General features: G+C 39.2%; 1 protein-coding gene across 1 annotated transcript in view; it reads right to left on the bottom strand.

The window, feature by feature from the left end:
• Positions 1-11,213: 11,213 nt before the first annotated feature.
• The window catches only part of SFMBT1 (Scm like with four mbt domains 1), a 97,259-nt gene continuing 91,231 nt past the window's right edge, over positions 11,214-17,241 (bottom strand). Inside the window, exons 19-21 of the mRNA XM_063426490.1 lie at positions 15,861-16,058; positions 14,387-14,515; positions 11,214-12,446 (exon numbers count right to left, since the gene is read on the bottom strand). Coding sequence (XP_063282560.1) covers positions 12,306-12,446; positions 14,387-14,515; positions 15,861-16,058 — 468 coding nt within the window. The 3' untranslated portion in view covers positions 11,214-12,305. The remainder of the gene's footprint in view (positions 12,447-14,386; positions 14,516-15,860; positions 16,059-17,241) is intronic.

Raw genomic sequence — 17,241 nt, 5'->3', positions numbered from 1 at the left:
CCATGCTCTGGACACTACGCTGACAGGCACAGCAAACCTTTTTGCCACAGCTCGCATTGATCTGCCATCCTGGATGAGCTGCACTACCTGAGCCACTTGTGTGGGTTGTAGACTCCGTCTCATGCTACCACTAGAGTGGAAGCACCGCCAGCTTTCAAAAGTGACCAAAACATCAGCCAGGAAGCCTAGGAACTGAGAAGGGGTCTGTGGTCACCACCTGCAGAACCACTCCTTTAATGGGGGTGTCTTGCTAATTGCCTATAATTTCCATCTGTTGTCTATCCCATTTGCACAACAGCATGTGAAATTGATTGTCACTCAGTGTTGCTTCCTAAGTGGACAATTTGATTTCACAGAAGTGTGATTGTCTTGGAGTTACATTGTGTCGTTTAAGTGTTTCCTTTATTTTTTTGAGCAGTGTATAATGTCCACAAGTGCTCATGACTGTCTGAGATGTGTTTCGCCTGTTACAAGGGCTTTCTCAATCAGGATTCCTGCTTCCTGGTGTGTTTCGGTTTATATCCATAGCCCATATCAGATTGGTACCTGTGCTTGCTGAGCAACCAATTGCGAGTGCTGCATGGGAGGTGTGTGTACATACAGCTACGGCTCATTTTCTCATTATGCCTAAATAGAAGTGACGTAATTTATGGACAAACTGCAACGTCACCTCTGAGTCTTCCATAACTACTCCCTCAATTGTGGGCATTAGGATGTTTCTAGTGGTAACGCAACGGAGTAGCCGCCACGTCACTTCTGAATCTGCCAAGTCTCACCAGTAAAAATGCAGGCATCTTCCCTCCTCTTCGTGTACCAGAAGTGATGCGACAGAAAAACGAGCCACAGCGGTATGTACACACGCCTCCCATGCTGCACTTGCATTTGGTTGCTTAGCAAGCTCGGCGAGCGATCAGACATGAGCTATGGATATAAACAAGAAACACACCCGGAAGCAGGATTGATAAAGCCTTTGTAACAGGTGAAATATTAGGAGCACTTGTGGACATTTTTTTAACCCTTTAATACTGGAGGGCATACTATTATGCCCCCCGCGGCACGTCCGTCCTCCAGCAGCCCCTCCAGCCATGTGAGAATGAGGTCCTTGCGAGGACCTTACAATCACATGGCCGAGTTAGCTGGCTCAGGCATTGCCAGCAGAGGGACTGCTGTTAGGGGGTCTGCAGTTAGTCCCCCTGCTGGCTGGAAATAAGATAAATTAATCAATGTAAAAAAAATAAAATAATATACTTAGTATATACTAAGTATATGTATATATATATATATATATATATATATATATATATATATATAATATATACACATATACATACACACACATACACTGTCTAGGTGTATTTTACTATTAATATATATATAATTATATATAAATATATTAATATCAAATTACACGTAGACTGATACTGATTAAATATATATATATATAATTATTGTTATATATATATTTATATATAATATAAAAAATATGTAAATACGAAAAAAAAATAATTAAAAATAAATAATTAAAAAATATATAGATGTGTGTTATTTCGTTCTAACTGTATTGTGATATTATTATAAATATATATTTCTATCAAAATACACGTAGAACGAAATAATATATATATCTATATACATAAATATATACGTACCGTATATATCACTATATATATACCTATATATAAATAAAAATATTTTTAAAAAATTATATATATATATATATATATATATATACACAGTTTTAAAAACTAATAAAATCTGTCAACATTGAAGTTGCTATTTAGTAGATAGGAGAGTGCGCTGGATCTTGTGTATTGTTTATTATATATACATATATATATACACATACATATATATATATATACATATATTAATTCTACACATATATTTATGTAATATTTTTACATAATTAGGTACCTTAATTAATTACAATTAGCGGGACCTGCCTGACAACCCATGCCGAAAGTAAAGGGAATTTAATTTGCTAGCACTATATTTAACCCTATAACTTTCCAATACACCATAAAACCTGTACATGGGTGGTACTGTTCTACTCGGGAGACTTTGCTGAACACAAATATTAGTGTTTCAAAACAGTAAAATGTATTACAACGATGATATCGCCAGTAAAAGTGATGTTTTTTGCATTTTTCACGCACAAACAGCACTTACACGGACGATATTATTGCTGCGATACTTTTTACTGTTTTGAAACACAAATATTTGTGTTCAGCGAAGTCTCCCGAGTACAACCATACCCCTCATGTACAGGTTTTATGTTTTTATCAAAAGTTACAGCGTCAAATATAAGGCTTGTGTTTCATTTTTTTCACATTAAAATTCGCCAGATTGGTTACGTTGCCTTTGAGACCCTATGGTAGCCCAAGAATGAAAATTACCCCTATGATGGCATACCATTTGCAATAGTAGACAACCCAAGGTATTGCAAACGGGGTATGTCCAGTCTTTTTTAGTAGCCACTTAGTCACGAACACTGGCCAAAATTGGCCAAAGTTTTTTGCATTTTTCACACACAAACAAATACTAACGCTAACTTTGGCCAGTGTTTGTGACCAAATGGCTACTAAAAAAGACTGGACATACCCCATTTGCAATACCTTGGGTTGTCTACTATTGAAAATGGTATGCCATTATGGGTGTAAATTTTATTCCTGGGCTACTATACAGTCTCAAAGGCAACGTAACCAATCTTGGGAATTTCAATTTCAAATGTAACACGCTATATTTTACCCTGTAACTTCCCAAAACACCATAAAACCTGTACATAGGGGGTACTGTTTTACACGTGAGACTTTGCTGAATACAAATATGTGTATTTTATTGCAGTTAAAGCAAACAGTATTATGACATTGACAGTTAAAATGTCACGTAGAACTAAAAAAATTAAAAAATATTTTATTTTCTCCCATTATTTTCATATTAAATTATGTTTCATAGCTAAATATTTGATATTTAATGAAAGCCATGTTTCCCCTGAATAAAATGATATATAATAAGGGGGGTGCATTTAATATGAAAGAGGTGAATTACGGTTTGACAGGCATATAGCGCAAATGCCAGGTTTTGTTTACGTTTAGTTTTTTCACAACGTGTACATTTGGCTCAGTCCTTAAGGGGTTAACTGGTACTTGGTTGTTTTATTTTATATTGGTTTGTTTACTTAATAAAGTGTCTCCGGTGGATTCAAGCTTGTGTTGGAGAGAAGGGTTTCCCCCTCGTTAAAGGCAAATACACAAGTATACTGAGAGTCTAGTATAATTGTCTCTCTACAAGGTGAGCAGTCATTTTCATTTGCACCTTAAATTTGCACTTTGATTTATTGTATCACACTAGAAGCATTTGCTTGTTTTCCTTTCTCCCTTTCTGAGAATCTCTGGTTCGAGAACAAGAAGGGACCTAATATACCTTTGCTGATGAGAGTTGAGCCTATCCTTGTAGGGCTCTATCTTATGTGAGTGCGTTTCATAATTACATATAACGACCCAAATTTAGATATACTGCACCATACTCTGCTATTTTATTTGTTTTAGACATAGCTCTCTCATTTGCACTCTTCCTCTTGTTTAGAAGGGTAAAGGTGTATAAATATATTAGCTCTCCACTGGGTTTACTTGTAGTCGATTGATTCTACTTGGTTCTCTGTTTGTTTTTTGCATTAATGTGGTGTACCAGTCTCAGAAAACCTGGCAATCTGAAAGTGGTGAATACATTTGTCATCAAGAAAAGGCGCACTTTCACAATATTTTTTTTTTTTTTTTTTTTAATTCTTTATTTTCATTGTGCATGAAATAACAACAGGCGTGCAGGGCCACGATAGCAGCTGCAGGCTTTTCATAGCATTATAACAAGTTAAATTGTGGCAGATGAAACAGCACTTTTTTTTTTTTTTTTTTTTAATAAAACAAACATGCAAGTATCTGGCATTATGACAATAGTAGATAGATGTAGACACACTATGCTATACAAGCCTATGAATTGTCTAGTTAGTGACAGTTAAGTTTATATTAATTGTTAAGTTATGTCAATGGCATTGCAGGTCTGGGGATGGCAAACGTTAACAATTTTGACATGTCTACAACTATGCAGATTCTTCTTTTAGTTAGAAATCAAGATGATTTAACAAACATTTGCGTGTGCCTTGCCCCAACGGCAGGCACCCGCTATACAGCAGTAAGCAACATTGCTGTGTGGCATAACCTAGAAATACAATGCACATTTTATTTTTATTGTAAGGGACTCTTGGGAAAGACATCGTACAATGAGCAAAGATGCAGAACAAGGTCATGGTTCTACGGATATATAGTGGTAACTCGGATTGTTAAAATTGCAAAATAACAAAATTTGTCAACAGTTATATATTAAAGACAGCTTCTAAAAATGAAACGTTCTGAGCTTTAACAGGACATTCATACACGTATATTCGGGCTGTGCTTTAAACGCCTCATGGAGCAGTGTATTGCAGTGCTCTCGTGTGGTGTATGGCTAATGGCTAAGTGGAGCGGTCAAACAACCATATCATTGTATTCACATTCCGTCATAAATGCTTGGCGCGATGCCGCCTATCGGCCTAAATATTGCATTAGGGTAGGTGTGAGGGTCTGAAATTTAGAACTAGTTAGGTATAGTTAAATGCAGTTTGCATAGGGCAGGTGATGTGGCGAGGTTACTTGAAACTGTTGTATGCGTTCTGAATTAAAGGATAGGGCTATCGCCCCAGCTACCTATCTGCCGTAAACAACATTGGGCGAGACGAAAGGTTCAAGGTGCCCCATTCGGTATATTGCTTCACCCAGTATGGCAACGATTAAGAGCACTGCAGATCCACATTGGGAGTGCGGGAAGAGTACAGCCCCAGCAGGGATGTGGCAGGAGGTTTACCTGATCATAAACAACAAAAGTACAAATATAAGATATATACAGAAGTATGAACCCTTTCTCGATATGCGAGAGAGCAACCGATAACCTTCGTATAAAACTCCCACTGGCCCAAACTAAGTGGAAACAGTATCGCCCAGAAGCGACAGCCCCTTGTAATATGAGGCCGTGGTAAGTGTTTCGTGGGATGAAACATGTAAGGAGATGGGAATAAGATGAGCTTGTAAGAAGCCATGAGATGTAGACCGAGTGGCTAAATGTGGATCTCATGGAGTGATTAGGAGGACCATCGGGGTCTATAGGGTATGTCGGAGGAAGTATTAGGGATTTAACTGTGAAGGCATGGGAGACATTATTGGGTGTGGTTGTATGCCACTTCGTGTGTTGTGTCGTTAAAGGCCAGAGTATACGGGAGCCTTACACTAGTTCCCTTCCTTTTCACTAAGTGAGCGACATAAGATGTACCTCCCCCGCCATCTCAAGGTACAAGTTAACAAGGCGTTTAGGGTGGTTCCCCTTCTCTTAAATCTCAAGTTAACTCCATGAAGGAGAGGTGCTACACCTGCTTCAACTAGTGATACCATGATTCTTACGGGATGCTGTTTCACCCCTAGTATCCCTCGTGTAAAACTAACTATGTCCAGCAACACATTTTCATCTGGTACGGGTGATTTTTAAACCCCTTCACTGCCCGAGAGGGCCCCGCAACCTTGGATCTCCCTGGCAGAGAAGGGAGCACATGTCAGGGAACGAAAACATTAATCAATAGAGTACTTGAGCGGGTGATATACATCTGGCCGTACTTGCAGCCCGAAAAAGTATGGCAGGTTCAGTCACTGTCCCGTATCCTGCGGCAAATGTCAGCAGCGAAGTCGAGGCATGTGGTCACGTCTCCCAAGGCATTCAAGATGTGGGCCCTGCTCTAGCGTTTAACGCTTTGTCTCTGGGCACAAAGATGCGGGTAGCCCCTGGGTCCCATCCGTGAGGGTTAGTTGGGCTCAGCGAGTCCGGTGAGAGTCCCAGTGCTTGCAGGTGGCTTGATGCATCCGTTAGGTCTCGTATGGTGATGGCTGTGTCTCCGCGTGGGATCTGTAGGGATCGAGACTGGCTCCATCTGTAACTGATGGTCTTCGTGCGTAGAAGGGAGGTAAGTGGTCGGAGCGACCGTCGCCAAGCAAGGGTTCCCCCTGACAGGTCCGCAAAGAAGGTTAATGACATGCCCTCGAAGTTATAGGGAGTTTGTCCCCTGACTGCCGCCATCACTGCCGCCTTGTCCCTGAGGTTCTGGAACTGCATCACGATGTCCCCGGCGGCTGCGGCTGGGGCCTTAATAGGCTTCTGCAGGCGGAAAGTGCCTTCCAGAGATATTGATTTAGCCTGCTTTGGTGGAAGTATGGCTGTCAGGAGACGCCTTGCGAGGTGTGGGAGTTCTTCCGGTGGCACTGTCTCTCCGACTCCCCTTAGTTTTATATTCCTCTGTCTCCTCTTATCCTCTAGGGTGTCGAACTTGCTCTCGTAAGTTGCGCCCTGTTTCATGAGCTCCTCTACCTGCCCTGTCAGGACAGTGATTTGTTGTGAGTGGGCTTGTGTCTTGTGCTCTATCTCCCCGAGGCGGCCTGTCAGGCCCCGGAGGTCCTCACGGATCAAGGCCATGTCCGCCGAGATTTTAGTGTGGAGATCCGCCATGATCTCCCGGATAGCCGTTAAGGTTACCGGGGCGGTATCTGGTGATCCTTGCGGAGGTGCTGCTCGTGGTGCCGGCTGCCGCGCCATTGCAAGCATTTGGTCTTCGTCTCCTTCCTCCGACATTCCATCGGATAAGTCGGAGCAGCCTCCGTGGAGAGCCGCCATTGCAGACTCCTGGGCGCCATGTGCCTGCCGCCATAGGTCCCCTATGCTTCTCCCCTGCTGGGGTCGGTCCGGCTTCAGTTTTTTCGTTTTCTTACCCATTGGTAAGTGTAGAGCAACTTAAAGGTGCCTTTCGTTTGCGGGTCACCTCTAGATTTTGAGTTATTTTTCTCCGTTTAGCAGGAGCTCAAAGGCCGTGCGACTGTCCGCTTCGGTGGTTAGGCCACGCCCCCCACAATATTTTTTTAATTTACACATAGGAAGCAACAGATTTGTAAACCAAGCAAAAAGAATGTAAAATAGCTTGGGAAAGTAGAATGACAGAAGAGGTTCAATAAAACAAAGCTTGGTTTAGATAAGGAAAAATAATAGGTGCAAATAGGAAAAACTGCTTAAAAACTGAATGTAGTGCTATTACATATAACCCCAGAGATTTCCTTCTGGTTTAGAACAGCCCCAGACATGCTTAGAATGCTGTCATGCAAGTCATGGACTGTGTGTCTAGTGGAATATTGAATAAAACCTTCTGGGGAAGAGGTGAAAATATCCCCAGTGTAGAATATGTGCCAAAATCTGAAAGGAATTTGTGTCTTCCACGCAGTTTTTTGTTTTGTTTTTTAATTATGGATGTGGCATATACCTTATTTGCAAATTAGACTTGGTAATAGTCTTCACAGATTTTTCATGTGATTCAAAGTTTGTTATCAAGCCACATGTAGATTTTTAAAATATTTTTATTAGTTTCCAATTCTAACAGACATAATAAAGCAATTAAAGGGACACTATAGTCACCTGAACAACTTTAGCTTAATGAGGCAGTTTTGGTGTATAGAACATGCCCCTGCAGCCTCACTGCTCAATCCTCTGCCATTTAGGAGTTAAATCCCTTTGTTTATGAACCCTAGTCACACCTCCCTGCATGTGACTTGCACAGCCTTCCATAAACACTTCCTGTAAAGAGAGCCCTATTTAGGCTTTCTTTATTGCAAGTTCTGTTTAATTAAGATCTTCTTATCCCCTGCTATGTTAATAGCTTGCTAGACCCTGCAAGAGCCTCCTGTATGCGATTAAAGTTCAATTTAGAGATTGAGATACAATTATTTAAGGTAAATTACATCTGTTTGAAAGTGAAACCAGTTTTTTTTCCATGCAGGCTCTGTCAATCATAGCCAGGGGAGGTGTGGCTAGGGCTGCATAAACAGAAACAAAGTGATTTAACTCCTAGATGGCAGTGAATTGAGCAGTGAAATTGCAGGGGAATGATCTATACACTAAAACTGCTTTATTTAGCTAAAGTGATTTAGGTGACTATAGTGTTCCTTTAAGGAAACTAATTATAACTTGAAACTAATATAAAGCTTTAGCAACACCATGACCAAGTCTTTCTCAAGATTTTGCACTTTTGTGGTTTGTTTCACTACAATTTAACACTTACCTTTTCAGGGCACCCATACATACTATATATTGTATTAAGTGATTTAGCAAAATGCAAGTAGGTTACAACCACCCTGAGCTACACTTCTACCGACTTCTTCAATTCATGCAATTAGGTCAGTTTGACATGATCTGTCAAAACCGTGTTTATTCCTACTAATGGCATTTTTGTTAAAATGGGTTTGCGAATATTATCCCTTAATAACCCATTCTGTAATTTGTTTCCACCACAGATGTTAATCTAATGGGCCTCTAATTTCCAAAATTCCAATTCTGATCTCTTAAAATATGGTCACTACACCTACTAGAAGTAGGCGAGGTTTGGAATTAGTAACCGAAGGATTTGAAAGGTTCTTTAAGATACTATCTGTATACTGATAATGCTATAATGTTCAAGACTGGTGGAGTCTATAGGCGATTGCAACTGTGCTGTACGATGTAAAGCTTTTATTTACAGAGATGCTATCTGTGCTTTGTTGTCTGACTGTCTATATATGATTTATTATGCGCTTGTGCACAAAGCTGTGTATATTTATACCGATGATACTATGCTAACCTATATGAGGCTTGCATTAATATAGCGAAAATCACTATACTATAATGTATGAGGTTGCAATTTACCTTGCTGCTATCCTGTATAATGGTAAATATAAACATGCAATGTGCAAAAAGAAGCGTCAGAATTCACGAAAAAAGTTTTTTTTATTAAGTATTTAAAGAAACATTCCAACCACTATAACCACTACTGCTCATTACAGTTAGAACAGTTTGCCAACTTATCTGTGTCCCCTTGGCACTTACGCTGTATCTGCTCTTCTCCTGCAGGAGAAACAGTGTCTCTGTAGCTAAGCACAGCTGATAGAGGACCGTGCTCATTAGTTCAGAGCACTCAGCTGACATTCCCAGTTAACAAGCATGGGACTTGCACACCCCAGCTTAGTAGAGTTAATTGGATTTTACTGCAAGAAGATGACCAGTATGTGGCTGCAGGTGCCTGGCATACCCCAGGTAACTTGACAAAGCATTCTAAAACATTTGATATGGAATGTGCCGTTAAACATAATTTACAGGTTAATATTCTAATAGCATGTTACCAGATGTGCACTATAACACAGTAACAGGCCAATCCAGATGTGTAATGTCACACTGTAACAGACAGACCATTCCAGATGTGTAATATAACAGTCAGATGGCCTGTGACATATTTTGCAGTAAATCTGAGGTGTAATACAGGAGGTGACCAGATACTGTATTCATTTCAGATGTGTATTATAACATGGTCACATACAGACCATGCAATTCACATATGCTATATAGCAGGGGCGCCACAAGGTAGATCCCCATATGTTTTAAAACTACAGCTCCCATGATGCTTTGTCATTCTAAATGCTCTGTCACTCATTATGGGGGTTGTAGTTCTACCACATCAGGAGACCTACCATTTGGGCACCCCTGTTAAATAGCAAAAATACTGCAGTATATCCAGATGTGTGCTGTAACATGGGGCAGGCATACTATAATAAATCTGGATGTAATAAATGGAATGGTGGCAATACATGTAGATATGTTTTGTCTGCATGGTACAGTACTTGCTGCTTTACCTTTGTCCTTGGAGTCTGCATTCTGTGATTGCTGACTCAGGCTGCATGTGCATATATCAAGCAGTGCATCCTGAACAACGAGGTCACACAATTCAATTCCAAGCATTAAGAGATTCCCAATCCCTTGGCAATGGACCATATTATGGCCAACCTCTTTTTGTAAAGATTGTGTAAATCATAACTGTAATACGGTCACTGGGATAACAATCCCCTCAATCATTTTTAATTGTTGCTATTTTAATAAGTGTCTTTATTTGCCTGTGTTAAACCTGTTAAACAATTTACACTATGTCGGATAGTTTTGTAGAGACTGTTAGTTCACACGTTTCTGACTGCGGACATCAATGGGCATGACACGCAAATGTTGGCAAAGTCGTTGATGGGAAATTAGCATGCCTAAGTAACCTTCTATCTGATATTACACAATTCCGTAAATGGTTTCAATATGTATTTACTCGTATGGTTACATTTTATCAATGCTCTTCCCACTTGCAATGACTGCTTTTCATCTAAGACATTAGAGTCCTATAGATAGACACATGAGATAGACATACTACCGCCCTGAAGAACAAAGATAGAGGACTAATCAAGAATAAATATTATAGTCTGCTTGGGCTAACTGGTTGTTTTAGAAATCTAGGTTTCTTAATGAGTGGGGAAAAAAAATCACAAGGTTACTTTAAAAAGCAAACAGACAACAGGTTAAAATATTACAAATTTATTAAAAACACAAAAGTGGGGTGAAATTGATTTGATTATCAAAAGAAAAACACAGCAACTATTTTGTAGTCAATTTTGTACATTGTATTTACATTAAACCCTCCAAAAATGAAACAGAAGAAAGAACCAAGGACATTGTTTGTCTACTTAACCACTATAGTAGGGAAGGGACTATTCGGCAGTTAAAGCACTGTTTATGTTAGCAGAAATGTGATTGCTTAATGATTGACAGTAATTAATCCACCCTCAAATAAATAATGCAATATTTTTTTCATTTAATCTTTAAAAAAAAAATTAAAAAAAATTATATATATATATTTTCTTCACACTTCTCAACATCAGTTAGAGAAAATGGGTGAGAGATTTGCTTCTTGCAGCAAAACAACAGTCAAATAAGAGAAAAGCACTAATCAAAAGTATAATAAAAAAAAAATGGTGAGAAATGTGTTTGTTACAGCAAAAAACAGTAAATTGACAAAAAAAATAAAAATAAAAACATAAGAGTCTTCTATTTAAATCCAAAACTATGCATCTTAGCATTTCCACATTTCCAGTTAAAAAAAAAACAAATTAAAAAACTGATCTAAACTCAAATTAAGTTTTGTTTGGTTGTTAACATTTGTGACCAGGCAGGCATTATTAGGTAATGAAAAGTAAAAAAAAAAAAAAAAAAACCTTACAGAATATATATATATATATATATATAAAAAAAAAATTCAGTATGCCTTTTGAATAGAGGAAAAAAAACCAAACGAAAATGTATATAGCTTTATATGCTCTCATTTGCTCCTTCCTCATTTTTTCGAACAAAGGCCTGCAATAATTTGTAAATTAAAATGCTAAAAAAAAATCCTAGAAAATTCATTTACTAGATTACATATCATAATTTTGTAATGCCTTTTCAAATTCAAGACAATGTATACCTGTCGTAAATAAAATAAAATTATTAAATATAAATATGTTTATATGTGTGTTAAAGGCACACACTCTGACTAGGGAACAAAAAGAATTGTACTATATTTCAAAAAGTGCTTTGCGTGAAATTTGTGACAGTAGATGTTAATAGTACCAGGCCCGCTTAAAGTTGTTAAACTGCAAAATTTGTTATTAGCATCCAGTCCATTGCAGGTTGTCTTTTATTGAATTACAGGGTCCAATAGAGACTTTGAGAGGGTTTGGAGCATTTAGGATGCAGCATTATTTTATTATAAACTTGGGAAGAGGCACATCCTTAAAGTTCTATATAAAATCTTCAAAAAGTTAAGAAATCAGCAGGAACGTAACTCAGGAATACGACTCCCTGCCTGAGGTTTGTAAAATCCTAAGTTATAAGGATGCCATTCTGTGCCCATTATTACCAGACATAACTATCCATCAATTCACTAAACAGTGAGGTGAGATGAGTTAAAACTAACGTGAGGCCAAAATAACAAAGTTACAAATAAGTTGGCTATTATTTCAGAAATCTGCTATTTGGCTTCACGTCTTCAAGTCGAGTTTCAACTCGAACTGTTTATTGAATAGAACTCGAGCTTAGTCTATTAAACGACCCTCGGCTTTTAAACACAGGGTGTTTAACAACTGTTTAATAATAAGGTAAAGTTATGTGGAAATGTCTTGGTACAAAGCCCCTTGAACTTTTCCAAAAACATGGACGGAAATACTACAAAGATTTGTAAACAGGGCGACAATCTTCTAAAAGTGCAAATCACTTAAGGCTAGTAGACCTTGCATGGGCCCTCGTATAGGCCAGCCTGTCCTGTCAGCTGTGTTTCCATTTCCCCTGTAGCAGGATAGGATTGAGCCGTGTTAACTGGATAGGCTTTGGTAAAATGCCAGTTTAACTCTTTCGATGTGGTAGCACAGCTTTATAGCCATGGCAAGCTTGAGCTCCATGCATTCCTGAACAGCAGGTAGGGTGAGCAGTAGCAGAGCCTTGCCATCTATTTCCTGGAAAAGAAGAATGGAATTTAGAAAAAAAGCAAAAAAAAAAAAAAAAGAAGCTAATTCTGTGCATTTAGTGTTAGTTTGACAATTGAATGGCATTCATGTATTTATGCAAATTTTAAAATCAGCCAATTGTCCAAAGGCATATGTACTTTAAATGCTACATTAACTCTACAGCTGCTACTCACTGGCTACCCCCTCTTTAGTTTTTAAATGCTGCCGTCTTCACATTCATTGGTTTATTTGTGCAAAACCCATCATTCCACCCAGGTAGTTACATAATAGTCATATATAAAACCTTCCACACATTATTTTCATGCGGTTGATCCAAAAGAAGGGGAAAAACTCAATTTGAAGTGATTGCCATTCATGCCACAAAAAGAAGGCATCCCGTCTTGACTCTGAAATCACATTTCTCCTAGGATTAGCAAACTATTCCCATGTATATTAATCCAATCAATCATTTCATTTCAATCACCTACAATCAACTGATCTTAATGTTCACAATCTGTTCTATATACTGGGTAGTGTTCAAAGCAGACATCATCTTGTCTGGTAATCCACAATGCAAATGTAAACTATTTATTTAGATTCAGTTTTGCAATATAACACTGGGGATTTTCCCTTCTCTGTTGTAGGCCATGATTAGTTAAGCAATTAATGCATTGTAAGTGTGGGTTAATGGAATGGGAATGCAATCTTCGGCACTCTGGTTGTTGTGAACATCTCCCCTGATGCTTTACCAACATTATGGGAAATGTAAACCACAGCATCGGAAGTGCTTAAAGCGGCACTATAGCATCAGGAACACAAACGTATATTAATGATACTATAGTACTAAAACCACCCCTGGGGTTAGAAAGGCAATTTACCCACCTTTTTCCAATGCCATCCAAGGCTTCTAGCATCTGGCCCAGCCCCTGATCTGCCTCTTTGGCTGGCATTATCAGAATTGATGATCTCTGCCAATCACAATGCTTTCCCATAGGAAAGCATGGGATTGGGTGAGATGGTCAATTCTGAGGATCTTATCAAGGAGGTGGGACGGGGGAATCTCTATGGGGAACGTTCAGCGTCTCCATGCAGGGCGTGGAGACGCTGAACATCTCTGAGGATGGGCCACTAGAGGTATTCTTAGGCAGCAATGTAAACACTGCGTTGTTACTGAAAAGACAGGGTTTACATGAAAAAGCCTGCAGGGACTGTCTATACTTACCAGAACAATTACATTATGCGGTAGTTGTTCTGGTGACTATAGTGACCCTTTATGATTGCATGAACCTGGTATAGGCTCTACTAAAAAAGCCATCCTTAATTCGGATCCCTTCTCCCCTTTCTCATGCATTGCAAAACTGTCCCTCTGCTGTTAAACCACTAGTGGATAGGATGCTTGCTAAACAATCCTGTATTATCATCTATAAAGTGTTCTCATTGTATGGGTTTCCATTGATTCTTACAAGCAAACCCCCACCCCCACCGCCCCCCCCAAAAAAACAAAAAAACAGACTCAACTGCTCTTTGTCTTTTATTTGTTCTTCTAATATCCTACCTATCATTATTCCATTGTACAGGTTTTTTTTTTTTATTTTAAAGAAATCGCATCCCATCGCAGCATTAAAATATATGGATGACAATTTCTCATAAACAAAATGACTCATAAGCTTGTAACTCTGAACAACTAAAATCAAAAATTCTTACTTGTTGCCCAGAAACCTGATGAGCACTTGCAAGTCACCATTGGAAATAACCACGCCATGCAATTTGCTGCCCAGATTAGTACAAAAGACTGCTTACTGATCTTATAAGCCCGTAAAAATTCTTCAAATGCTGTGCTCCGGAAAATGTACACTCAATGCTAACCTGGGGAACACCTGAGTCATGGTAACAATTGGCAATGATTTGAGGAAGTGATAAGCCTGATATATTTCAGGCAATGATCATACCTGTTCTTGGAAGAGTCGTGCCAGGTGAGCGCAGTCTGTAGATTTAATATAATTCATGACATCAGTGATGTTCCAGTCCAGTGGATTACTGTCAAGTGTCAATGGCTCAGTTAACTCAATTTTAATATCCTGGAAGAAAAAGAAGCACCAGTTACTATTTATGTGTATCAATAAAAAGATAGGTTACGTGGCCATCTACTGTCTAAAAGAAGTTACTGCTGTGTAAGAACTTTAGAAACAGTTTATTTGTTTTTTTGTTTTGGTTTTTCAGGAAAGGTTGTATTTGTTTGTATGTTTTTTTTAATTCTCCCGAGTAAATCTTAATGGTGGTCTCCTTGGAATACAGCAGATTACAAGTGGTCACATGAACCAGTTGTCTTTACCTGCTATTTACAGAATATTTTGTGGGAATGGCCGATACAATCTTCACCATAACCTACGAGTTTTAGTAATTCGAGTTCAGTATGTTTAGCAACTTATGCTAACGTAAAGAGGATCCTAGATCCCCCCACCAATGCTTAGCTAGCTGTGATCTACCATTTGCCCATCCAAACACGGTTGTATTTGTGAGCAGTGTTTGAGGTTTTAAACGTAAGCATGTTTTTGTACTGAGTATATATGTTGTGTGACTATAGGGTTGTATTTGTGTGTAGTGTTGTTGTTTAAATGCAAGGGTGGTCTTGTATTTAGTGCTGGCGCTTGAATGCAAGCATGTGTTTGTGTCTGGTATTGCCACTTGAATACAGGGGTTGTGTTTGTGCGTAGTGTTTAATTGCAGCAGTGTGTTTGTATATACTGTTGCCATTTTAATACAGGGATGCATTTGTATGTGGTGTAGGAGTTTGACTGCAGGGGTGCATTTTTGTTGACAATTGAATGTTGGCATATATGCACACATACATATGAAAACATATACAGATCATTTTACATATACTTTGGGTGCAGGAGAGGGGCTTCCTTGGGGTCCACTGGCGGCAGCAGGTGCTAACTGAAGCTGATGGGAGTCTTGATCATGTGTGATCTCTCTCTCCCCCTGCTCTCTGTGCCTCCTCTTTTCGCTTCCCATGCAGCTCTGTTGGGAAATGACCTGTACAAACCTCCTCACAGCACCGCTAAACTGCCAGTCCTGGTTGCGCTGTTAAAGGTCCCCTGATAATACATGCCTACTGGGTGGCCCAGTTCATGGACCAACTGATGGGCCCCCGGCTTCCGTGACCAGTGCATTTGCCTGATAAAGGGATCTTAAGGTCTTGAAAGCTTGCAAAATATCCCTCTTGTTAGCCAATAAAATATATCACTACCATTTAAAAAAAAAAAAATTGATTCTCCATTTTACCAGAAAATTAAAAGCACTGTTATTAACTTGATCAAGAGTCTAGGTTTTGTCAATGTCTCCACGGGAATAGAACAGGAAATCACCTAAATACTGAAGTGGAATCCAGGACTAGTTAGGAATCACTAGGACCACATTTACCTTGGTAATGACACGTTTGTCATGATCAGAAAACCAATGTTTCCTTTTCTTTTCAGAGGACAGTGAGTTTTCACTCCGGGTAGGAGAGGTGGAACCAGATCCCTTTCCTGAAATCTCAGATCCTTCTTGATGTTCCTGGATACTCTCTTCACTGGGTGAGTATTCATCACCCTCATCTTCCTCTTCGTCGCCACTTCCCTTTAATAAGAGGAGAATCCAGTGAGTACATACAAGTGACATTTAACCAAAGGATGATCAAATGGTGGAATTCTTGCTATGGTGAAACTGCACAAAAGCACCTGTTTGGCCAAGCATCATGGGATATGTAGTTCACAACAGCTGGATAGATACAACTTGGTTAGCCTTCAACTAGGCAGAGATAAATACATATATATTAATGGAGACCTCATCTCTCTAGCTAAAAGTAACCTTCAATAAAAACTCCAAATTATTTGTCACCACATAAACATAAAAAATTAGTGAATTTTCTGAATACATCATATCATTTTAGATGTTTTTTTCTTGCTACCATATACACCTGCAAGATTCACTGTTCCATCAAGTGGAAGAATTAAATAATGGGTGTGTAGGCAATTTCACTACTGAATATATGGCCATGCTTATAAAAATAAATTTTGTTTAGATCTAAGTTAAGTATCAATAAATATATTTCAGAAACCTAGAAGGAGCGGGAATTCAGAGGATACACCAGATTTACCATAGGAGGAACTTATTCCATTTCACAAGCTCAAACAAGGACACCACTTTACACCGGTACCTGCAGGTCAGAGACTTTGCCAGACAGTCTCGCATAAGAGGCCGCGAAACAACCACTGATGTTCTTCGAACGCATATCGGACATAATCCCTAGGGGCTTGATCACAATACTCTACACCCACTTTTGCACTGAGACAGGGGAATGCTCTGTTCTCCCATACACTGACCAGTGGGAAAAAAGATTTGGAAGAGGAACTGGAGGGAGTAGAATGGCAGGAGATCTGGGAGGCCAAAAGCACGACATCCGTATGCATCACCCTACAGGAACAATAGTTTAAGATGATATTCCGATGGTACGCGACCCCGGTCAAACTATATCAAATGCACAAATCCACAACGGACGTGTGCTAGAGGGACTGTGGGGAGAAGAGGACGTACCTACAGATGTGGTGGGAGTGCCTACATGTCAAGTCATTCTGGAGGGCTATAAAAACACTATTGACTCCAGAGCACCGCAACTAGAACCATGGGTATATCTTCTAAATAGATCAATTGACGGGTGGACCCATAAAGAACAAACGTTGCTACATAAAATCACATTGGCGGCACAACGTGCTATAGCATACACATGGCTAAAACAGGAAATACCCCACACTGCAAGCGT

The sequence above is a fragment of the Pelobates fuscus genome, chromosome 7, assembly GCF_036172605.1.
Source record: "Pelobates fuscus isolate aPelFus1 chromosome 7, aPelFus1.pri, whole genome shotgun sequence".
Taxonomy (NCBI): domain Eukaryota; kingdom Metazoa; phylum Chordata; class Amphibia; order Anura; family Pelobatidae; genus Pelobates; species Pelobates fuscus.
Note: the sequence above shows the minus strand (reverse complement) of the source record. Positions and strands in the feature narration are given on the sequence as shown.